Raw genomic sequence first — 25836 nt, 5'->3', positions numbered from 1 at the left:
CTAGTTCTTCTGGTCTCAGGCTGATGTAGTCTCGGATTTACGGGGCCATTTCTGTCTTCTGGACTCATAATTACCTTGTATCTTTGGTGTTCTTCATTCTCCTTTGCTCCAGGTAGGTTGAGACCAATGGATGCATCTTAGATGGCCGCTTGATAGTGTTTTTAAGACTGCAGACGCCACTCACCAAAGTGGGATGCAGAATGTTTTCTTAATAGATTTTATTATGTCAATTGACCTAGATGTCCCCTGAAAACATGGTCCCCCAAATGCTGCCCCTGCTACTCTGGCCTTCGGAGCATTTGGTTTATTCAGGAAACTGCTTTTGATTTAGTCCAGTTATGCTGACCTCTCCTTTATTGTATGTTGTCTTTCCCTTCACCTAAAATAGTTCTTGTCTACTATCTAAATTTGCGAATATCCTTCTCCCTCCCTTTCTCCCCACCCTCGTACCCATCAAAGAATATTTTCTTCTCTGTTTAAACTATTTCTCAAGTTCTTACAATAGTGGTCTCATACAATATTCGTCCTTTTGCAACTGACTAATTTCACTCAGCCTAATGCCCTCCAGATTCCTCCAAGCTATGAAATATTTCATGGATTCATCATTGTTCTTGATCTATGTGAAGTATTCCATCGTGTGAATGTACCACAATTTATTTATCCATTCATCTGTTGATGGGCACCTTGGTTACTTCCATCTTTTTGCTATTGTAAACAGTGCTGCAGTGAACATCGTTGTGCATATATCTGTTCGTATAAAGGCTCTTATTTCTCTAAGATATATTCCAAGGAGTGGGATTGCCATATCCTATGGTAGTTCTATTTCTAGCTTTTTAAGGGAGTGCCAGATTGATTTCCAAAGTGGCTGTACCATTTTAAATTCCCACCAGTGGTGAATAAATGTTCCAGGCTCTCTACAACCTCTCCAACATTTATTATTTTGTGATTTGGGATTAATGGCAGCCTTTTTTTGCTGGAGTGACATGGTATCTCATTGTAGTTGTGATTTACATTTCTCTAATGGCATTTTTTTTTTAATGGCTAATGATTGTGAGCATTTCCTCTTGTATCTGTTACCTGCCTGAATGTCTTCTTCGTTGAAGTGCCTGTTCCTATCCTTTGCCCATTTTTAAAATGGGTTATTTGTCTTTTTGTTGTTGAGTTTTTGCATTATCATGTAGATTTTAGAGATCAGATGCTGATCGGAAATGTTATAGCTAAAAACTGTTTCCCAGTCTGTCGGTAATCAGTTTACTCTTCTGGGGAAGACTTTGGATGAGCATAAGTGTTTGATTATTAGGAGTTATCTCATTTTTCTTTGGGTGCTTGTACATTGTTAGTAATGTTTTTTGTACTGTTTATGCTATGTATTAGGGCTCCTAGTGTTGTCCCTGTTTTTTCTTCCATGATTTTTATCATTTTAGATTTCATATTTAGGTCTTTGATCCATTTCAGTTAGTTTTTGTGCATGGTGTGAGGTATGGATCTTGTTTCATTTTTTTGTGGAGGGATATCCAGTTATGCCAGCACCATTTGTTAAAGAGGCTGTCTTTCCCCCGTTTAACTGACTTTGAGCCTTTATCAAATATCAGCTAATAAGTGAATGGATTTATGTCTGGATTCTCAATTCTGTTCCATTGGTCTATGTGTCTGCTGCTGTACCGGTACCAGGCTGTTTTGACTACTATGGTGGTATAATAAGTTCTAAAATCAGGTAGTGTGATGCTTCCCACTTTGTTCTTCTTTTTCAGTAATGCTTCATTTATCTGGGGCCTCTTTCCCTTCCATATGAAGTTGGTGATTTGTTTCTCCATCACATTAAAAAATGTCCTTGGAATTTGGATTGGAATTGCAGCATATCTATAGATCGCTTTCAGTAGAAGAGACATTTTTACAATGTTCAGTGTTCCTATCTATGATCAAGGTATGTTTGTCCACTTACGTAAGTCTCTTTTGATTTCTTTTAGTAGTGTCTTGTAGTTTTGTTTGTATAGGTCTTTTATGTCTCTGGTTACAATATTATTCCTAGTATTTTATCTTCTTGGGGGCTACTGTAAATGGCATTGATTTGGTGATTTCTCTCTTTGATGTTCTTTTTGTTGGTGTAGAGGAATCCAACTGATTTTTGTATGTTTATCTTGTATCCTGATATTCTGCTGAACTCTTCTATTAGTTTCAGTAGTTTTCTTGAGGATTCTTTTGGGTTTTCTCTGTATAAGATCAAGTCATCTGCAAATAGAAATACTTTTATTTCTTCTTTACCAATCTGGATGCCCTTTATTTCTTTATCTGGCCCAATTGCTCTGGCTAGGAGCTCCAGCACACTGTTGAATAAGAGTCGTGATAAAGGGCATCCTTGTCTGGTTCCCCATCTCAAGGGAGTGCTTTCAGAGTCTCTCCATTTAGGGTGATGTTGGCTGTTGGCTTTATATAAATGCCCTTTATTGTGTTGAGGAATTTTCCTTCTATTCCTATTTTCTGAGAGTTTTTATCATGAATGGGTGTTGGACTTTGTCAAATGCCTTTTCTGCATCAATTGATAAGATCATGTGGTTCTTGTCCTTTGTTTTACCTATATGGTGGATTACTTCGATTGTTCTTCTAATGTTGAACCATCCCTGCATACCTAGTATGAATCCCATGTGGTCATGGTGAATTATTTTTTTGATATGTTATTGAATTCTATTGGGTAGAATTTTGTGGAGGTTTTTTGCATCTAAGTTCATGAGGAATATAGGTCTGTAATTTTGTGTGTGTGTGTGTGGTGTCTTTACCTGGTTTTGGTATCAGGGATATGCTGGCTTCATAGAATGAGTTTGGGAGTATTCCATCTTTTTCAATGCTCTAAAATACCTTTACTAGTAGTACTGTTAACTCTTCCCTGAAAGTTTGGTAGAACTCACCGGGGAAGCTGTCAGGGCCAGGGCTTTGTTGTTGTTGTTGTTGGGAGATTTTTAATTTTTTTAATTACCTTTTTCAACCTCTCCTTCTGTTATGGGTTTATTTAATTGTTCTACCTCTGTTTCTGTTAGTTTAGGTAGGCAATGTGTTTCTAGAAATTCATCCATTTCTTCTAGGTTTTCAAAGCTGTTAGAGTATGATTTTTCATACTAATCTGATATGATTCTTTTAATTTCAGTTGGGTCTGTTGTGATGTTGGGTAATTTGCTTCTTCTCCTTTTTTTCTTCTGTCAGTTTGGCCAATGTTTTAGCAATTTTGTTAATTTTTTCAAAGAACCAGCTTTTGGTCTTGTTAACTCTTTCAACTTTTTTTTCTGTTCTCTATTTCATTTAATTCTGCTCTACTTTTTATTATTTAATTTCTTCTGATGACTGAGGGTTTCTTTTGTTGCTCTCTTTTTATTTGTTCAAGTTGTAGGGATAATTCTTTGATTTTGGCCCTTTCTCCTTTTTGAATGTGTGCATGTATTGCTATAAATTGACCTCTGAGCATGCTTTACCTGTGTCTCAAAGGTTCTGGTAGGAAGTGTTTTCATTCTCATTGGATACTGTGAATTTCTTTATTCCATCCTTAATTTCTTCTATAACCCAGTCGTTTTTAAGCAAGGTATGCTCAGGTTCTGAGTGGTTGATTTCATTTCCCTGCTTTTTTTTTTTTGTTTTTGATTTCTACTTTTATAGCTTCCTGGTCAGAGAAGATGCTTTGCAATATTTTGATGTATTGGACTCTGTTAAGGTGTGCTTCATGGCCTAATATGTGGTCTCTCCCAGAGAATGTTCCATATGCATTGGAAAAGAAAGTATACTTGGCTGCTGTTGGGTGGAGTGTTCTGTATATGTATGTGAAGTCAAGTTGGTTGATTGTGGCATTTAGATTTTCCATGTCTTTACTGAGCTTCTTTCTGAATGTTCTGTTCTTCACCAAAGTGGTATGTCGAAGTCAGCTAATATTATTGTGGAGCTGTGTATCTCACTTTACAATGCTGTTAGAGTTTGTTTTATGTATCTTGAAGCCCTGTCATTGGGTGTGTATATATTTAATATGGTGATATCCTCCTGGTATGTTGTCTGTTTAATCATTATATAGTGTCCTTCCTTATCCTTTTTGGTGAATTTAACTTTAAAGTCTATTTTGTCAGAAATTGATATTGCCATTCTTGCTCTTTTTTGATTGTTGTTTGCTTGATATATATTTTTGCCATCCTTTGGTTTTAGTTTGTTTGTGTCTTTAAGGAGTGTCTCTTGTAGGCAGCATATAGATGGATCGTGTTTTTTAATCCATTCTTTCACTCTCTGTCTCTATTGGTGCATTTAGTCCATTTACATTCAGTGTAATTATGGTAGTTATGAGTTTTCTGCCATCATTTTGATATCTTTTTTTGTATGTTGTCGAGTTTCTTTTTTCTGCTTAATTTTTTGTACTGAGTAGTTATTCTTTGTATATTGTCTTTTCCTCTTATTCATTGTTGATTTTTTTTTTTTCCCGAGTTGTTATGTTTTTCTTGTATTTTATTTCGATGTGTAGGATTGTTAGTCTCCTTTTTGGTTACCTTAATATTTGCCATTATTTTTCTAAGTTTAAACCTAACTTTTACATCTTTCTATCCCCTTGACTATCTCTGTGTGTGAAAGATCTATGACTACATTTTTCACTCCCTCTTTATTATTTTAGTATTGTCATCCTTTACATAATAACATCACTGTTTCCCTGTTCTGAGCATTTTTTTATCTTGATTTATTTTTGTAATTTCCCTGCCTGGGTTGATATCTGGTTGCTCTGTCCTGCATTCTAATCTTGGGTTGATATCTGATATTGTTGATTTTCTATCAGAAAACCCTCTTTAGTACTTCTTGTAGGTTTTTTTTTTTTTTTAACAAATTCCTTAATCTTCTGTTTATCTGGAAATGTCCTAATTTCACCTTCATATTTGAGAGACGGTTTTGCTGGATATAATATGATGCTGGCTGGCAATTTTTTTCCTTCATCACTTTATATAAGTCATCCCATTGCCTTCTTCCCTGCATGGTTTCTCTCGAGTAGTCTGAGCTTATTCTTATTGAGTCTCCTTTGTAGGTGACTTTTCATTTATTCCTAGCCACTCTTAAAATTCTCTCTTTGTCTTTGGTTTTGGCAAGTTTCTTTATAATATGTCTGGGTGACTTTCTTTTGAGATCTACCTTATGTGGGGTTCAATGAGTCATCTTTCATGGTATCAAGGAAGTTTTCTGCCAACAAATCTTCAACAATTCTCTCTGTCTTTTCTGTTATCCCTCCCTAATCTGATACTTCAATCACTCATAGGTTATTTCTCTTGATAGAGCCCCACATGATTCTTAGGGTTTCTTCATGTTTTTTAAAAATAATTTTATCTGATTTTTCATCAAATATATTGGTGCCACGTTATTTATCTTCAATCTCACCAATTCTGCTTTCCATTTCGTCAATACTGTTCCTCTGTCTACTGAGTTGTCTAATTCTGTAATTTTATTGTTAATCTCCTGAATTCCTGATTGCTTTCTTTCTATGGATTGTTGCAGCCTATTAAATTTTTCTTTATGTTCTTGAGTAAACTTTTTAGTTTCTTCAGCTACTTTATCTGTGTGTTCTTTGGCTTGTTCTGCATTTTGCCTGATCTCCCTGATCTCTTGAAAGTTCTGTATATTAACCTTTTGTATTCTACATCTGGTAATTCCAGGAAAACACCTTCATCTGGAAGATTCCTTGATTCTTTGTTTTGAGAGATTGTTGAAGTGATCATGGTCTGCTTCTTTATGTGATTTGATATTGACTGCTGTCTCTGAGCCATCTATAAGTTATTTTATTTTATTTTTTTACTTTTGCCTACTGTATCCTAGCTTTTTGCTTTGTTTTGTTTTGATATGCCCAAATAGGCTGCTTGAGTGAGCTTGCTTGATCATTTGCAACTTTCAAGATTTAACATCCTGTCACCAGATGGCTCGACCTGTTACCAGGTATATGAGCCTAGGAGTCCATTCACTTTTCTTGTATAGATTCAGCTCAGGTGTCTAGGTAGTTGGTCATCAATTGTAGGTCCTCACGTCCTATAGTCTTATATGGGGAGGGGTGATTGTTGTAGACACAGGTATCTGCTTGCAGCAGGGGGTCACACTCTGAACAAAGACGGTTGCTGAGAACCATCTCCCAAGTATCTGTGAGGAAAGTGCACCTCTGTTTCTATAGTGCACAGGTAGGTGGGTTCTGCAGTCAGACCACAGGCACCCTACGCTTTTGTTTGTAAGGACTGGGAGGCACCTGTTATCCTTGGACCCCTGTTGTGGGTGTCTAGATGATGTGGGTGGAGCCACCAGTCCTCAGGCCCCCAACGTAGGTAGGTGAGGACCCTGTTTAATAGGCAGAGCAGTGTCAAACATCAAAAACACACCTCTCCACCAGAAGGTGAAACAGTTGAAGTTGGATACCCAGCACATACACCACTGCAGTAACAAGGGCCTAATCTACCGAAATGGGCCTACACAGGTCCATGCAGGGGTGAAAGGTATTCAAAGTCCATGGAGCATTTGTGCCTGGAAAGGAGCTTCTTCTGTCCTGAGCTTCCCAGCTTAGTGGAGCTGGCAGATTATCTTTTCCCCCAATTGTTAATTTATTCCTTCTCCAAGGCCAGGAGAATGGCTCAGGCTGCACAGCAACACCTATCTCAGGTGCAGGGAGATCTACAGCTACTGAAGCTGTCTTGGGGGCTGAGCGCACAGTAAAACGAATGCAAGTACTTAGCTTTTGCCAACAACACTGCTCTTCTCTGGTTCCGGAGTTGTGAGTAGACTGTGAGACTTGCTGTCTCCCCCGGAGGAAACTGCATCCTGACTGCTACTGCCAGCCCTGCCACTGTCCCTCCAGGGGACTGTGTCCAAGGGGTGCCCAAGAGACAGAAAGGGCTACATAAAGCAGAGACTCCATCAGCCTGAGACCAGAAGAACCAGATGGTGCCTGGCTACCACCAATGACTGCACTGAAAGGGAACATAGCAGAGAATCCCTGATGAAGCAGGAGGAAAGTGGGATGCAGACCTCAGATTCCAGTAAAAAGACCAGACATAACGGTCTGACTGAGATGGAGGTACCCCAGAGGTCATGACCCCCACACTGTCTGTCAAAACTAAAACCATTCTTGAAACCAACTCTTCAGACAAAGATTAGACTATAGGACATAAAATGATACTGGTGAGGAGTGTGATTCTTAGCTTAAGTAGACACATGAGACTATATGGACAGCTCCTATCTGGAGTCAAGGTGAGGAGGGAGAGGAGAACAGGAGCTGGTTCAATGGACACAGGGAACACAGGTGGAGAGAAGGAGTGTGCTGTCACATTGCAGTGAGAGCAACTAGGGTCACATAACAATGTGTACATAAGTTTTTGTATGAGAAACTGACGTGGATTGTAACTTTTCACTTAAAGCACAATAAAAAAAAATAAAAGAAAATCTAGTATATACTCACAAACAACTTTTATGACCTTCGGGAGATGATGCTTTTCTTCTAAACTTATATCCTAAGATTTGCTGAAGCAGTGCATCAGCTCCCGTTGAGGGGCTGTATTTCTTCCTTGGGTGTTCTGTGCACAATAATGCCAAAGCAAACTTTCCTGAAGTCAGGTATCATTACCTGGATCTTCTGCTCAGAAATCCATGATGAATTATCATTGCCAATTACTAGCTACACAAAGTTATTTTAATTCACATATATGTACATACATATATATCTTCAGTTTCTCTGCAATGCATTCCTTTCTACCCACTCACCCAATTTCCAAAGTTCTAGTTAACCAGCCCTTTTACTGGAGTGTCTATATGACATGGTCATTGTAGCTGCCATGACTCTCCTCAAGCTTTCCGCAAAGAAGAAGTGCATTCTGTCACTCTGGTTCCCTGATGCCTAGCTGACACAAAGTATTGCACAGTGGCACCTTCTCTTACTCATTTCTCTTTTTTTGAATTTAAAACTCAAGTTATATGGTGATTAAGTAATAGAAATGTTATAAATTTAAAAAGAAAAAGTATTGAGAGTATAAAGAGATTAAGAATGACAGCATGAGATGAGACAGTGAAAGATTTCAGACCCTTCCCGCCTCCCTGTCACAGCTGGCAACCCCCAATAATCTTCGGTTTCTATATATTTGCTTATTTCATACAAGTAAGATCATACAGTAGTTGTCCTTTTATGACTAACTTTCTTCAATCAGCATGATGTTTTCAAAGCCTAGCAAGAAAGAATTTTCAAATTCCAACTATAGCTAACCTCAGTTTCTGCTATCATTCCCAGTTCTCCATCCTTTCTCCAACTAGTGTACCACCTTTGTCTTTTCTGTTGCTGCCCCATTCTGCCCTTTGGTAGCTGAGCCCTGCTTCCTGCTCCCTCCTTGGTCTCTGTACCCCTCTAACACACTGCTGGCAGGTTCCGTTTCTGGATCTTGTCTTTGGAGCTTTCCCTCCATCCAACACACATGACCTAGCTCTATCTCTTTCTGGATCCTGAAGTCTACAGTCTTTCCCACATATTCACAAACATACACAGACCTTTAGGTTGACATAGGCAACCCACCCAGACACACCCAGTTAAGGTGGTTGTGTGCTGTCTGTCTGAGGTTTCTGGCATCAGGTTCTCAGATACGGATATCTCTTTCTGCCTCACGCTGAAGGAGTTCCTCTAATAAGGACAAGGGCTTCTATTCCGAGAAAAGCAACTTTAATCCCCTACTGTAGCTTGGTTAAGAAGGGTACAAGAAAGAGGTATACACGTAAGAGTCTTAACTAAATATACGCATTCTTCTCTTTAAGTATAACTTCTCCGTAAAACAGCCTTTCAGTAAAAGAGGTTGAAAAGAGGTGAGCATTGCTCTCCTTTGAGCGTTTACACCCCAAATTTACTAAGAAAATCACCCTCATAGAAAACTTCTTTCAATGACGTCACACATTTATTATGAAGTTTCAGGGGAATGAGGTCATTTCTAAGTTCCGAAGGAACAAATTCATTGGAATTCAATAAATGTGGAATTAAAGAAAAATAATTTCTTAAAAAATGAACTACCATAAACAGTGCCACTTTACAATGGAGACTTTGTCTTCCACAGCAGTGCCCCCAAAGGGTGGTGGGTCTCTGGGGAAGAAGAAAGAAACCATGGGGTCTGCAGAGGTGGAGGATATGGTGATGGAGAGGCCTCCAGGGGTCCCTATGACCAAAGCTTTGGGGTCACAGGTGAGGATAAGGACCCTGAAAGCTCAACTGAATCTACTATTCTCAGAGGTCTCTATCCAAGAGGAAAATGCCCAAGAATCAACAACATCCCAAGCAAAAAGCCCAAGTTCCAGGCCCAGGAAGATTCCAAAAGCATCAGAGAGCCCTTTTCCTTCATCTTCTACCGAGCAGACCTCTCACTCCTCCAGCTACAGGGCTACTTCAGAGAAACAATGGGTCAGGTGCGCATATTTCACCCAGATGCGCACAGTCAAGGGGGCGGCGGTCGCTTGGCAGACCAAAACCTCCTTTGCCCCCGTGGGCAAGATGCCCCAGGTCTTTGAGGCTGAGCTCTCTGAGGAGAGCACCATCGGCTCTGCCCCCAGTCTGGCCAACACTGAGTCCCTGGTCAGCACCCTGGAGCCCTGGCAGGAGGGGCCCCAGACCTGTACTTCGGACCCCACCGACCAAGGGGAGAAGCATGGGGAGAGCCCCCGCGCAGCCACCCCGGAGTGGCTGGTGACCCGTGAGCGCGGCTTCCGCTGCGTGGCCTGCGGCCGCCTGTTCCAGTCCCGGGAGGCCCTGGTTGCGCACGCGGCGCATGGTGTGAGCCAGAGCTTCAGCTGCCGGGTCTTCTTTCAAGAGCTGCTGGAGAGGCCGCTGCCAGGCTCAGTCCAGGGGAGGCCCCAACGCTGCCACCTGCTGGCCAGGCGTTACCTGATGGCCTCCAAGAAGAGGGAGGTGAGGGAGATGAGAGCAGTCTGCAGGCGCCTGGAGGAGCAGCTGGAGAAGCAGAGAGAAGAATTGAAGAGGCTGAGGCACCAGCTGGACAGGCTGCAGAGGCAGGCCAGGCCGCAGAAGGTGCAGCACCAAGGCCAGAGGGGGAAGGACCTAAAGACCTGCTAGCACCCTGGGACTAGGAGGAGCAGGGCCTTTGGGCTGGAAACGAGGGCCCTTCATGAGAGACCTCCATTCAGGTTCGTTTAACCCAGCTCCCCTGGAAGATCTTAGCCTCCTTCCCCTGTGACCACCAGCCTTCCACCCTAAGGGCACAAAGACCTCCAGCCCTAAGGAAGAAGCCCCAGATAGCTGAACACAGACACCAGGTCCCCTCAGAGGCTCCCCTGGCCCAGGAGAGGACAGGACAGGCCTCATCTTGATGGTGAGGTCTTGGGACCCCTAAGGATGAGCACAGAGTAAGTAGGGAAAGGGGAATGGGATTTCAGTGGGACTTGGGAGGCTAAGGGGGACCCTGGTGAGGTGTGATGGTGAAGGGGGTATCAGTGAGTTCTTTGGAGGAGAAAGAATCAGAGAGATGGCAGGGTGTCAGGAAACCTGCCTGCAGGTGAGCAGTGGGCATAAAGCCCTAAACCAAGGACTCTGGGTCCCTTCCCAGCAGCATACAGGCAGAGAAAGAGGTAAGGCTTGGCAGGAGGAGAGGAGGGCCCGGTGAAGGAAAATGAATTCACCCCAGCCATGTCTTCTGGTCTCCTAGGGTGAATTTGGGGTTCTGATTAGGATGCATTGTTGTTGCCTCATTAGGGGAATGTAAGTGGGAAGTGGTGTAGAAAAATCCCCCTGGGTGTTAACCATTTCTGGATAAGAGTTGATCCAGTGCTTACAGGGTATTTCTTGTAGAGTATGTCCTCGGGTAAGGGGTAGAGCTTTGGAACTTTTTCTTCTCCTTTAAATAAAGCTGTACATTCCAGTTCTTGACACGTCAATAAATCTCGTTAATTCCCCCCCCCCCCCCGTGGTCAAATCTGTTCTGTCCCGAGGTCAAAGAACTGGAAGAAAAAGGCCATCTGAGATGAAAGAAGCAAAAGAGAGGAGAGGGTTCTTAACCTGGGGAGAAGAGCGAGAACACAGGTATGGATGTGAAGAGGGAAATTCAGGCCCAGGCTCAACAGTGGACAAAAAAGACCAAGTCTCAGTCACAACATCAAATCCCAGGTGTGGGGAAGCCCTGGACATGACAGGGATGTATCCATCTCTCTGGGCGATGAGACCTCAGAGGGCAGAGGAAAGGAGGGCAGGACCTCTAGGATGGGCACCTCCATCCACAGTCTGTCCTGTGTGTATGCCTCAGAGTGACAGAGACAGCTCCTGTGAGGGAGAGGGCCACAGGCAGAGAAGAGCCAAGGTGTTCAGACCAGGTAAATTCTGCAGTCTCCTAAGGATCCAGAACAAAAAATCAGAGATTCTCAGAGGTATCAGGGTGGGAGGGGTTGGCATTCCCAGGCTGGGGAGAGGCTGGCTGGGGAGGTACTGCTTTCTGAAGTCTTTTGATCAACATCTTTCTTCTTAAAAGCTACTTTCCCGGTTGATGTCCTCTATGCTCTAGGCTCAGACCTGAAAAGGGCCTCGAATGCACAAAGGCGGGTTATACAGTGGGTCAAGGCAGGGAGGAGGTGGTACCAGCACATCCAGGAAAGAGAATTTTCCGGAGCCTCATGAGTTACCTAGTGAATCGCACATGGTGTCCAGCCTTCTACATTTAGCTGTAGACATGTGCTTGCAAACGTGTTTGAGGGGTAACTCTACTGACTTCCCAAAATTATTTTTGGTCATTTCCAGTTATAGAGACCAGAAGAGCTCACTGGTTCCAAGAACAAGAAGAAATGCACTGGATCTGATTATTACTGTCTGTGGTGTGCTCTCCTTCCAGTGATTAAAATCTTTTGTCTGTCATTATAGAAAATTTTCACCTATTTAAAATATCTAACGAAACACATTAAAATATACATGTATCTATGATGTTTATCAACTTCCAAAGTTCTGAAATTGTTTTTTATTACATTTTCGAGATTACAGATTTGTATGACAAAAAAGTTATGTCAGGGTCCCACCCTCGTATGTAATTTGCTCCCACTCCCACAAGGTATCCAATGTTAATAGACACATATGTGTCCTTCCCTACACTTCTCTGCAGGGACACATATACACAGTCACAGGTACACAAGTACATCTGCTGGGATGTTTGCTTTTATGGAAACTTGGTCTCACTCTATCCACATTGCTCTTGCCCCTTCTTTCACTTGACATTCTACCTTGATTCTCTGTAAGTCATTAGATATGGCACTAACACTATATTTTTGGGTCTTTAACTTACATGAATAATTTAAATAGATGATATCAATTCAGTACACTTTATCTGGACTTGTACATGTTGTTGTTAGAAGCTATCAAGTCAGTTCTGACTCACAGTGACCCTAGGCACCACAGAACAAAACTCGGCCGGTCACTGCAATCCTAATAATCGTTGCTATATTTGAGCACACTGTTGCAGCCATTGTATCAATCTCATTGAGGGTCTTCCTCTTTTTCCCTGGACCTCTGCTTTACTAAGCATGATGTCCTTTTCCAGGGACTGGTCCCTCTTGATAAGATGTCCAAAGCCATCCTTACTTCTAAGGAATATTCTGGCTTTCTCTGCTCAAGACAGATTTATTTGTCCATACATAACACCACTAAAATGGAAACATTATCATCCATGCTTTTTAAGTCCACTCTTCCTGCATGTTCTAACTCTCCTCCCCCTGTTCTTTCCCACAAGTGAATCCAAGGTAATTCAGGTTAACAATGTGGTAAGTAGTCTCTCCTATCCTTGCTTAAACAAGCCCACACAGACTTGCATGTACCCTCGTCTTCTCATTTATACACACACATAAACATACACAGGTATTCAAGCATATTCAAACAATTGATATTGTTTAACCCAGATGTGCTCATTTTATATACACTTCTCTGCACCTTGATTGTTTCAGTAATACTTCCATAATACTTCATAGAGATTTCTCCCACTCAACTACTACAACTCTTTTTCATTCTAATGACTCCCTGTTTTATTGAGGATGTAGCTTTACCATAAGTTATCTATCATTCCACCATCAATGGACAGTCAAAGTTTCGTCATATTAATAATAACTATCGTTTGTGTACTACAGGATTTGTTTCTGTGGAATAGACTCCACAGAGTGAGATTTCCAATTCAAAGAATGTTAAAAGTACAGAGTCATGGCCATATCTTTCCCCTAGAGGCTGCCATAATGCACCTCTCCAGCCACCTCTCAGGGCATCCTTCTCCCCACAGCCCAGCCAGCTATAGGTGGTGCTGATTTTCAAATTGTGCCAGTTTCACTGGCAGTTTGATATTTTCTGAACTTGGACTATGTTTACTGGGCATGTGGATTTACTCTGAATGAACTGTTTGAATTCACTGCTCATTGTTCAAGTGCATAACTTTTATCCTTCTGTGTAAAATGGAAATTGTTATTAAGGCTTGTCATCTCCATTTCACATGATTTCCCAAATCTATGATTTGTGTATCACATTTTTGCAAGCTTTGTGCCCCAGAACGATCACTTGAGTCAGCACCATTTATTAAATAAATATAATTTTCTTGAAATACGACCTTTGTAAGTTATTGTGACTTCTTAACAGATTTTGTTTCATTGGTCGACTTGTCAGCTTCTATGCTATGTAATATCAATTTGTTCTGTTACCCGAAGAGGTAGACACCTGTCACTATCCTGCTTTTTCATGTTTTACTTTGGTAAAACCGCCCTGGTTTTGCAGCGATTAAGTGCTCAACTGCTAGTCCAAAGAAAGTGTGGCAGGTCGAACCCACCAGGTGTCCCCAAGGGAGAAAGACCTGGTGTTCTGCTCCCATAATGATTACAACCTAGAAAACCCTATGGGGCAGTCAAATGGGATGGCTTTGAGTCAAAAATTGCCTCCAAGTCTCGTAACAACAGGAATATTCTTTGTTATCTATTCTTTGTTATCTACTGTAGTATTTGTAGCATATGATTACTGTATACAGTTCAAAAACAACTATCTTAATATTCTGGCTAGAAATGCATTCCACTTATATATTAGTTTTAAGGACCTCCATTTAATCGACAAGACGTTCCATTTGAAAATATGGCATATTTTTGCATATATTCAGGTTTCATTTTATGTACTTTAATACACTGTTTTCCCTCATAGAGGTCCTTTGCTGCTCTGGTTAAAACAATGTTTTGCTAAATATTTTACAGTTTTGGACACAGTGTGGTACAGTCAAGTAGTAAGGGAAAGAGAACGGTCTGCCCTTCCCACCCTTGCCAATTTTAGACCCTTATTCTATACTGGAGAGAAACCATTGATTTTGATGCATTTGTCTTTTATGCAGGTATATAATTATATCATCATTATTTTAAATATCTCTTTTAATACTTGTACTAGTTATTTAAATTTTCTAGTTTATTCCTTCACCTAAAAACTATGTTGAGTGATAGCAAAATTTTTGTCTAGTTCCAAATTTATCGGAATGGGTTTAATATTTTTCCATTTATCTCACACCTGATAAGTTTGGGGAGAATTTGTTATGCACCAAGAGATAACTAATACTCTGAGCTACTGACCTTTATGGTAATCTACACACGACTTGTTTCTGACAGTTAAGTACTTCCACCTGGCCTCTGTTCAGCTGGGATTTACATTGCTACTAGGCAGCCCAGCTCCCACTAAAACCTGATCCTATAGAGAATTGTTCTTGTTAGCTGTCATCAAGTCATTTCTAACTCATGACAACCCCATGTGGGCATAGTACAAGTGTTCAATAGGGTTTTCAAGGCTGTGATCCTTTAAAAGCAGATCGTCAGGACTGTCTTCTGAGGTTCTTTTGGTTAGGTTCAAACCTCCAAACTTTCAGCTAGTATAGAACACTTAACTGTTTGTGGCACCCAGGGACCCCCTGCAAAGGATACATATTGGATAAGCTCCATGTTGCTGGTGCTCCCCTCATCTCCACGTTCCTTATTCTTTTGATGAAATGGGTGTCCTTCAGGACCTCCAAGAAATGCCCACATATTGGAGGCTTTTATTTCTTCTTCCAACACCCGACACAGTAGGTCTGGCATTTCGATTTCATAGAATTTGGGCCGTTGCCTTTTCCAACCTTCCAAAAGCAATCCCACAGCATATTAAACCCATTTCCAGAACCCTTGCTACGGCAATAAATCCTTGTCAACAAACTCTCCTTGACCCAACTTTATATTAAACTCCCCTTGACTCAGCACCTTCAGCACTCGTCCCTCAGCACACCCCCGTCCTGCTCACACAAGGCAGCCAGATCTTGCAGCTCCTTCAGTGTACAGTCCCTCCCCCTCAACCACAACCAGCACTTCCCCGGTGGCTATGCTGGTATCTGACAGCTAAGTATCTGGACAAATGCATGGGACTCTATCTGAGGATTCTGCAAGGGAAACTGTTGAAGGTGGATTGGGGAGGTGGCGGGAAACCAGAACAAAGAGTATGAACATTCCAGAGGTTGAAATTAAATGAGCCCAAATCCCAGAGCTGCACATCCGTTGTGGACAGAAATAGCTCCAAGAGAAGCCCTCTCTCATATAAATGGGATAGAGGGTCCATAAAGGAGAGAGACGGGCAGGTGGGCAGACACCTGAAACTCTGGCAGAGGAGAATCCTTCTCTCTGACCAGAGTATGGAAGAACCAAATATTGTAGAGAAAGCTCCATTACATTTTCTCTCTCTCTGCTGTTAACTGGCACCTAGTCAATTCTACCTCAAAGGCTGAGACTTTTCAAAAGCAGATCACCAGGCTTGTCTTTTGAGGTGCTTCTTGACAGGTTCCAACTGCCAGCCTTTTGGCTGGTTGTCCATCCAGTGCTTTGGCCCCATAGGTAGAACCAGTCACTTATGTGTACAACAGAATGAAGAGATTAAAGCCCCAGCATTCCTGCCAGTGGGCCAGGAAAGCACTCCTTCAGAACTCAGACAGCAGCAGAGAAATAAAGAGAGGAGACTGTGCAAGAAAGAGATTCTGCAGACTTGCTATGAAATCCTGGTTCACCCCCCAGATGCATCTGCATTGCCCTGACTCTAAGAAGCATTATCAAATCCTTTAAGAGGCGCCCTATGGGTTAGAACACCATCAAGGTTCCAGACTGAGTGGGGCTCACATAGATTAGATCTGAATACAGCTGCAAAGCCTTCAAAAATTGAACTTACATTTGAACCATAGAATACAGAAGATGGGACAGAACTTGGAGCCTGAACATAACTGGGTCAATAGACTGCTAAAAACAAAAAACAAAAAAGAAAAAAATTCTCATAAAATTAAGCCAGACTTGTAGTCTTGAAATCATAAGACACAGATTTTAAAATGCTATTCTAATCATTCTCCAAGAAATAACACGGACACTTTTTAAATAAATGGAAAGATAATAGGTGCTATTTGCAAAGGAAAATTTTACATGGTAAAAATACATGGTAGAAATAAAATTCATTTGATAGTTTCAAGAGCAGAATGGTGATGACTGAGAAAAAAAGATGAGTTTAAAATATTTACTCTGAAAAGAGAGAAAAAATATGGAAAAAAATGAACAGAGCCTCAAGAATTAGAGAAAAAGTCTGTTTATTTATTAGAACTCCAGAAGAAGTGGAGAAAATGTGTGCTGTAGGAAAACATATTTGATGAAATACTGGGCAAACACTTTCCAAATTTGATGAAAGACGTAAACTTACAGCTTCAGAAGGTCAGCAAACCCCAACAGGTTAATCCTAAAGAATTCTATGTGAAAATATATTTTTATGCAAATATTGTGTTACGTGTTTTTTGCAAATCACACGCTCCCCTCCCCCCAAACCGGCATATTTGCAAGTATGCTATGCTAGTTTTTTACACCAACATATAAAAAAAATAAATAAAATTAGGCACCATTCTCATAAGAGTACCCGGGAAGGGGAAGGCTCAGTTGGCAAAGAATATCTATAATGTGTGCATTATTTGCACAAAAATACAGTACATCATAATCAACTGCAGAATAACAAAGATCAACAAAATACCCAGGAAGAAGCTAGAGAGAAAACAATAGATTTCACATGGGAAAAATAATTTCACTGACTCTTTCTTCATTATCAGAAAACCACAGAGGCTGAAATGTTGTGAAAAAACATTTTTTCAACACTGAAAGATCAGAAACATTACCCCAGATTTCTATATCCAATCATTACCTTCAGGAGTAAAGAAAAAATAGTGCCATTCTTAGCGAAGGAAAACTGAGAGAATTCATCGCCACCAGACTTCTCCCAAACGAGACTCTAATGGAAGTGCTTCAGGAGGTAGACTTGGAATTTCACCCGTATTTCAGGAAAGCAGAAAACATGGGAACTATGTGGGTAAATATACTGTGTTAATACTGTAGTCACTGCACAACATGGCGCTGGACATGACTCTTTGGAAAGTTTTTCCAGTCTCTTGGAAATGCTTGGGAACATACTCTTGACAGAAAATCATTACTAGAGAATAGAATTAATTTTGACAATATCTGAAAGATGTCTGTAGTCAAGTCTGGTGAATAAAATGGAAACTAAATTTTGGGACCCAAAATAAGGTGTGGTAACAAAAAATGAGTCTCAATTCCGATGTGGCCATGAGCTGGCTCTGAAGGCCGGCCTTCCCCAGAGAGGCGTTTCAGGCACATTGGGAGCAATGGCTTGTTGTTCTTGTTGCTAGGTGCTATCGAGTGGATTTCTGAGTCATTGAGGCCCAGAGTGAAGGCAATACTGTCCCAACAGGGTTTCCTGAGTTTTAAGCTTAATGGGAGAGGATTGCCAGATGTTTACTCCTTTGAGCCTTTGGGTGGGTTCAAACCATTGACCTTTCGGTTAGCAGTCAAGCACTTAAACTTTGCACCACCAGGGCTCCTTGGAATAATGGCAGCACCGCAGAATTTGGTACAAACTTCCCCATGGGCCTTCCCTGAGAAGTAACCTCTTTGCTGAAGTACCAAGTTTAGTTTTCATACATAGTCATTCTGTACAAAGTCTACATAAGAATTAGAGTGTTTCCTTGAATAGACAACATTTTACATGCCCTCCATGAAGAAAATGCCTCAAGGGCAAATTTTAAGAGTAAACCAAGGCATTTCCCATCACTCCTTAACCTGAGAGGCTCTTCGTGAGGATTTCCTAAACACATGGAAAAGAACATAGTAGACACTGCCTTCTTTTACCTCTTCCCTCCTAAACAAACTGAAACCTTTGCTAAGATGTCAGGTGTCAAGCCCCAAACTCCTCTTCTTATCCTGTATGTAAGTTCTGTAATGAGACCAGGACCCAGGCAGTATTTCCCATCTTTCAAAGTTTCGAGGTCCAGTGAAATCCTGTTACAAGTCACTAGATCAGCCCAGGAGCTGGAAGACTGAAATTCCTGGTCCTCTGACAACTGGGAAGGGCAGGGTGGGATTGGGCAGAGCCTCCTTGACCATCACTTGCCCCAAGAGGCTCTGGAGGCTGCTTCATGTTATAAGTCAAAGGCCCTTCCAGCCCAGTCGCATAAGAGCAGGGAAAGGCTTTTGCCATTGAAAGAAGAAATGGGCTCAGGAGCAGCGGGTTTGAGGCCATTCAGCTTCTGTCAGCTTTGCGGCTTCGGACATCTTGGCCGCTGGTCGCCTTCACAACTGGGTCTTTATACCTCTCCACCTCTCTCTCCCTCCCAGTACCATGGGCTGTGGCTTCTGCTAGTTTTAATGATTTCAATGTTTCAGTAGCTCCTCGCCCCACTCAGAGGAGGCAGATTTGCAGGGTGTGAGGGACAAACCCATAGTTCTGCTTAGGTTTCCTTCAACAGAAACACTCCTGAGGTGACAAGCTGTCCTGACTGATCCTGAGACCAAGACAGAGAAACTCAGTGAGGGGGTCATTGGCTTCTGGAAGTGTCAGCACTCTCAGAGACATGTCCTGGGGTCATGCCCAATTGCAGGAAAAATGAAGTGGCTCTGAACCTCGGTGTGTTGATCGTCCAGTACACAGGACCCGGAAGCCTCTGGAGGATTCTCAGTCTTAGTCTAACCCAGCACTGGGGAAATCCTCACAGGGTGGGAGCAGTGATATTCCTGGGTATCTTTATTCTAAAAATCTCAGAGTAGTTGATACAGTCTTGGGAGGTGGGAAAAGAGAAAGATTGGGACCACAGGAGGGCGGCAAAAGAAGGAGGCTCCTATCACTCACTCCCTCTGGGATCTTGTTCAGGTTTTTTTGTTTTTTAATGCAACTTGGGCTCCAGGCAGGCACTTATTGCTAAAGTTGTATTTCTCTGTTTTAATTTATGATATCTAAGTCAAATCTGGAGTCTTGAGCTGATTTTGATAATTCGTCTTTCGTCTGTGCAGACAAGAGTCCGCTCACACCCATGATGAGAGCAAAGGAAATAAATTCCCTAGCCTAGACCAGGGCGGGCTCTCTTGCTCCTCAAACTAAGAGTACCACACATGGGGAGCTCTCCTAGGGCAGCGCAGGCGGTGAGTCCAGTCTGGGGCCCTGGGAAGGGGACAGGGTGGGTGCCAGGCAGTGTGGCCTCTGTGGCTTCACCTTCTCCTCCAGGAAGTGCATCTCGAAGGCCTCCACGTTCAGATCCTGACACTAACCACAAGTTCTCACCCTTCTGTGTCCACTGTCTGGACCCAAGTCCCCATATGCCTCCTCTGCCCTCCTATCCCATCATATGCGCTGTGATCAGGCTCAGGTATGTACCCTGGGTCTCGCCCTCTATGGCCTTAGGGTCCCCGAGTTCTGTTGGGACCTGCCAGTCTGGCCAGTCTTAGGTGTGGGTGGGGATGGGTGGGCTGGGACTGTCACAAAAGGCTCCTGAAGCCAGCTCTTTCCTGCTCCCCGCCAGCTTGTGGTAGGGCTGCCCAGGACCCCGCACCTCTCCCGGGTGCCCCTCTCTGAGCATCCCTGCCGCCCTCTCCCCTAGTTCTTGAAGCGCCTTCTCTTGATGCACAGATGCAACTGAGCACCTCACCACACTGAACCCGGAGTTGGCTCTCAGCTAGATTAAAGACCTGAACCTGAAATGCACAACCTTAAAAGCACTAGAACCAATAACTCATTGTTGTCTAATCCATTCCGACTCATAGGGACCATAAAGGACAGAGTAGAACTGCCCTATAGGGTTCCCAAGGAGCGCCCGGTGGACTTGAACTGCCAACCTTTTAGTTAGCAGCTGTAGCTTTTAACCACTACTCCACCAGGTTTCCTAAAACTGCTAGATAGGTGGGAAATGAAAAAAGAAAAAAAAGTAAATAAAAAAATTTTAAGAAAAAGAACAATTACGGAATATGTAAAAGAAAAAAAATAACAAAACAAAAAAACAACTACAAAAAAAATCACATAATATGAGACTGTAACCTCACATTATGGACTCAAGGCTGGGTTGTATCTTTCTTTGCAAATAAGTCTTAGATTAGGGAATTGGTACCAGGAGTAGATACACACTCTCACTTCAGGAAAACGGAAAATCTGGGATTAATTGACCTGGATAAGGCGGAAAACAGTGATAACCACATAATATTTAAAGATGAAATCCTAACAGCCTAAAACATGCAGTGAAAATTTTCTAAGTAAAGTAGCATCAGAAGAGGCCTTTAATCACTACACAAAATGGGTCAGTAGTTCAAGATCTCCCTACAAAGATGGAATCAACTCAATGGCCAACTGGTTTTGGGTTTGGTAGATCACTTTCAGGCAGGTTCCAGCAAACACGCAAAAAACAGATCATTTCAATCTTGTACACAGTCATTAAAGAAGAGAAAACTATGAGATGCTTCCCAACTTGTTCCCTAAGGCTACTTTAATATTTATACCAAATTAGAAAAGGAAGGTGTAAAAGGAGTTACAGGACAAGCATAGTAAGCAATTGAGATGCAAAAACCTACATAAAATGCTGGCAAAGAAATCCAGCAAGGTATAAAGCAGGTAATACGCCATGATCAAAGGGGTTTATTTAAAGGATGCAAGCTTGAGTGAACATTAAAGGTTTAACAATTTAATTCACCACATGTGTAGGTTAAGGAAGAAAAGACATAGGCTCACCTCAAGAGACGGTGAAAAGGCAGTGATAAAATCCAACCACACTGAGACATAAGAACTCTGAGCAAACATGGAACAGAAAAGGAGTTCCCGAATGTGGAAAACTACAACTAGCATGATAGTTCCTGGTGAAATATGGGACATTCTCTTTAATATTCATTAGCAATAAGGATGCTTTCTCTCATTATTTCTATTAAATATTTAACACTGGAGTACAAAAAGAAAACGTATAACTCTTATTATTCATAGATTATAGGAATGTCTCCACAGAAAAATTTAAAAACCATAGAAAATATTAGAATTAATATTAGTTAATCATAAATACAAAGTAAAAAATAAAGTTAATGTCTATGCAGCGGCATCAAGACAACTCTGTCACAGCTCTCAGTGAAAGCAGAGGACACTGACAGGGAAACAGCGGGATCCAGGTGGGTTAGACCACGGAGGGGAGAGCACTATTTTACACTGGGCTGGATTTATAAGCACAGGTATGTGTGTTAGTTACCTAGTGCTGCCGTAGGAAAAAAAAAGATAACACAGTTGGGTGGCTTTAGAGAATAAAAATTTATTTTCTCGCAGTTCAGGAGGCTACCTGCCTCAATTCAGGGTATGGCTCATGTCTACTCTAGCTTCTAGCAGCTTCCAGCCACCCTTTGTGTTCCTGGTCTTGTAGGTGCATCTGCTCCATTGTCTGTCTTCCTCTCCCACTGAGTGTGTCTGCGTCTATTCTGCTGTTTATATAACTCAGAAGGGACTAGGTTTAGGACCCACCCTACACTGGTATGGCCTCATTAATATAATTTTAAAATCCTCTATATCCAAATCAGGTCACATTTACGGGTACGGCGGTTAGGATTTCAACATACCTTTTGGGGTTATACAATTCAGTCCATAATAGTGCCCTCACCAGATATTCTGGACTGAGAATACTAGCATGAGCAGCTAGGAGTGGTTCTATTTTTTTCCCGCATTAGTTGGTTGTAACTTGTCTCAATGGCCACTCATATGAACTTTGGAGCAGCTTATTATGAAGACCCTGGCCAACCTTTCGCACCCATGTCCATTGTGTGGAAAAACACACAGACTCCCATCACTGAAGCCTTGGGAAATTCACTGATAAGTGTGGAATGGAGTTGGGACCAGAATTGTTTCGTGGCCTTGATAACACGGCATAGCTGTTAGATATCCACATGGAGATGTCAGGTAATAATACTAACAGCTAACACTTACTGAGTACATGCGCTGGTGCTGGGATTCTTGTAAGGGCTTCTCCTTTCCTAAGATATTTGTTCTGCATGATAGCCCTATGAGGAATGTACCATTATAATGCACATTTTATACATGAAGAGGCCGATACAGAGATTTAAGCTGATATTTGACTATAAGTCTGCACCCAGGAGGAGCTGAAATGGCTGGAGGTGTAAATCTCACGTCCTCAGCTACAGACCAATGGCTGTGGACACACTGAGGCATTCCAGACAGAGGGTGTCAATAGAGAGAGAGGACTAAACACCGAGCCCTAGGGCACCCTGACGCCTACAAGCTGGCCAGGTGAACCACAGCCAACAAAGCTCTCTGAAGGTCAGTGTGGTTCCTGGAAGGTGGTCTGTCCTTTCTCTAGGCCGAATTTCCCCACTGCCCCTCCCACCTGCACTGCCTTGTCCCCTTCGTAATAGCAGGGACAGTGTGTAACTTTCACCACTGCCCAAGATCCCAAGGTTACAATAACATTGGTATGGAAAGCAGAATGATGGAGTCAGGAAGCCTGGTGGTCATATGCAGCCAGTTGGAAACAGAAAAGAGCAAATAAACAAGGGGAGAAGACCATGAGTCAGAGGAGAGGGAGAAATGAATATTTCCTGAGTGCTAAGTAAGGCTGGGCGTCTGCTGGAGGCATGTAGTTCCTCATTTAAACTTCAGAGGGACACAATGGGTGGAATAGTCATTGCTGTCCACTTTCATCATGCAAACGTTTTATTTCCTTTGATTTTAACAGTAACTTCTTATAAAAACAAATGAGAAAATAGAGAAGAGTATAATAAAAGAATACATCTCATCAATTCAGTACTATCATTTTGCCTCAGCAGCTATACATTTTTGTTGTTGATGTAAATATAACACAAACCTTTGCCAAGTGAACGAGTTGTACAGGTGTACACACTATTAAAAGGAATTAATCGGTTGTGCAACCCTACCCTTAATCAGTGTGATTTTTCAATCATTGTAAACAGAAACTCAGTTTCCATATGCAATAACACCCCTTTATTCCCTCCCTCCTGCCCCTGGGAACCCTTATAAACTTTCGTCTCTATACATTTGCCTGTTTTTGTAAAAGGCATGCTTTTTAATTTGAAAGTTGATGACAAGCTACAAGGGTGAATTCATGTGGAAGCAGAAGTTATTTGCAATACATACATCCTACTACAAACTTGGTTCCAGAATATACAAAGGATGATTCATAAAGAAAAAAAAAGAAGAATTCAATAGAAAGCCAAGTAAATACTTGAACGCTCTATAAAAGATTTCTGTATGGCCAGCATACATATGGAAAGGGACTACATCAGTTATCAGAGGAATTCTAATAAAAACTCACAATGTGATCCTAACCCTGCACACCAGAATGGCTAAAATAAAAAAAAAAAAAATGGAAACACCAACTATTTGGTAGAACATGGAGCAACTGGAATTCTATTCTACTGCTAGTGAAAGTGTAATTTGGTACAACCACTTTAAAAATGCTTTGGCCATATCTACTACAGCTGTGAACATCCATATATTCTATGACCAAGCAATTCTACTTCTAGATACATACCCAGTAGAAATGGGTACATATGTTCACCAGAACACATAAGTCTAACTATTTCCTAGGGAATGAACACCCTCCTTCTGAATGCCTAACTTTTGTTTTTAACGGTTCTTTAGATGAAGGTTTACTGAGCAAAGTAGCTTCTCATTAAACAGTTAGGACATATATTGTTTTACGACATTGTTTACCAACTTCAAGATATGTCAATACCCTCTCTTCTTAAACTTGGGTTCCCTATTACCAGCTTTCCTGTCCTCTCCTGCCTTCTAGTCCTTCTTCCTGGGCTGGTATGCCCCAGGAGTCTCATTTTGTTTTATGGGCCTGTCTAATCTTTGGTTAAGGGTGAACCTCAGGAGTGACTTCATTATTGAGCTAAAAAAGGATGTCTGGGGGTCATATTCTCAGGGTTTCTCCAGTCTCTGTCAAGCTAGCAATTCTGGGTTTTGCTTTTTTTTTTTGAATTAGGATTTTGTTCTACATTTTTCTCCAGTCCTGTCCTGAATGCCTCACTTAAAAAGCACTATTCTCGTCTGTTCTAAGGTGATGGCCATATATAATGATAAGCTTATAAAGAAAAGTCTAGAGCTTTCTGTGAAATGCAGCAGCAAATCTCTAGAGGCTCATGTTCTTATAGCTTCTGTTCCCTCTGGAGCTACTGCTTCTGTCTGTCCTTCTGCTGGGCTGCACCACATGGAACCAGTTATAAAATTCAACTTCATCTTATAAATTCACAGGAGTCCTACTCACACAAAATTTTTATTGGCTATGAGAACAGCTGTGTAGAAAAGGTATCGAAGGGATTTCTATTCCAGCAAAGCAAAACCTTAAAATGAAATGGCTGGAAATGGCGGGCCTCCTTCTGTAAAAATGTTTTTCCATATGGAATATGGGAAAATGCAGTTAAGATATGGCTTATGCAAAAAGGCAAAAAGGAGTGCTTGCAGCAATTTGGTAATCATTTAGATCACCTGTAAAAATATTTTCATCCTTTTTCTCACAGCTTTCAGGAAACGAAATTCCAAAAGGATCACATATTCAAAAGTAAAATATGCCACCATAGAAATTTCAGAAGAAACTATGAGAGATTTTGTTTTGCTTTTTATTGGTAAAAGAGAAAGATTTTCTAAAAATCCCAAAGCTGTGAAGGTTAAAACTGGTAAGATACAGATATAGATGTTAGGCATATCAAAAACTATATGAAGAAAGCAAAAGTACAGGTAAAAATCTGAAGAAAAATTCATAGGCTAAGGATTTGAATAGACATTTCTCCAAAGAAGGTATAGAAATGGTCAATAATCACATGAAAAGAAGCTCAACCTCATTAGTCATTAGGGAAATGCGAATCAAAACCAAAACGCACTATTATTTCAAAACCACTAAGATGGCTCAAATCAATAGGATGGACAACACAAGTGGTGAGGATGTGGAGAAACTGGAACCCTCATACATTGCTGGTGGACATGTAACATGATCCAATCGCTTTGGAAAACAGTTAGGTACTTGCTCAGAAAGGTAAACATAGAGTTAGCATGCAAGATAGCAATCCCATTCCTAGGTATGCATCCAGGACAACTGAAGCACGTTCACATAATAACTTACAAAAGAATTTGCATAGTAGAATTATTTATAAATAGCCAAAACGTGGAGAGAATCCAAAAGTCATGAACTGATAGATAAACTGTGGTATACTCGTAAAACGGAATATTACTCAGCCATTAAAAGGCATCAGGTACTAATACATGGCACAATATGGACAGACCTTGAGAACGTTATGCTAGGTGAAAGAAGCCAAACAGAAATGACTGCGTGGTACATGATTCCATTTACATGAAATATCCAGGACAGACAAACCAACACAGACAGAATGTAGATTAGCAGTTGGTACGTCTTGAAGGAAAGGAGTAATGAGGATGACTACTAATATGCAGGGCGTTTATTTACAGGGTACTGAAAATATCCTGAAGCTAGACAGTGGTGA

General features: G+C 41.4%; 1 protein-coding gene and 2 long non-coding RNA genes across 6 annotated transcripts in view; 2 read left to right on the top strand and 1 right to left on the bottom strand.

Moving 5' to 3' along the window:
- Positions 1 to 25836, top strand: part of LOC135229841 (uncharacterized) — a 637733-nt gene that overhangs the window by 63535 nt on the left and 548362 nt on the right. The gene's annotated exons all lie outside the window — the stretch shown is intronic.
- LOC135229842 (uncharacterized) overlaps positions 1 to 25836 on the bottom strand; it is a 590403-nt gene that overhangs the window by 133219 nt on the left and 431348 nt on the right. The gene's annotated exons all lie outside the window — the stretch shown is intronic.
- On the top strand, positions 9243 to 18290 carry LOC135229845 (protein FAM170B-like). Its single transcript, XM_064279102.1, has 2 exons — positions 9243 to 11041; positions 11750 to 18290. The coding sequence occupies exon 1, from the start codon at positions 9434 to 9436 to the stop codon at positions 10076 to 10078; it is 645 nt and encodes a 214-aa protein (XP_064135172.1). The 5' UTR covers positions 9243 to 9433; the 3' UTR covers positions 10079 to 11041; positions 11750 to 18290.

The sequence above is a fragment of the Loxodonta africana genome, unplaced genomic scaffold (assembly GCF_030014295.1).
Source record: "Loxodonta africana isolate mLoxAfr1 unplaced genomic scaffold, mLoxAfr1.hap2 scaffold_56, whole genome shotgun sequence".
NCBI classification, from domain to species: Eukaryota; Metazoa; Chordata; class Mammalia; order Proboscidea; family Elephantidae; genus Loxodonta; species Loxodonta africana.
This window is presented reverse-complemented; position numbering and strand designations above follow the sequence as displayed.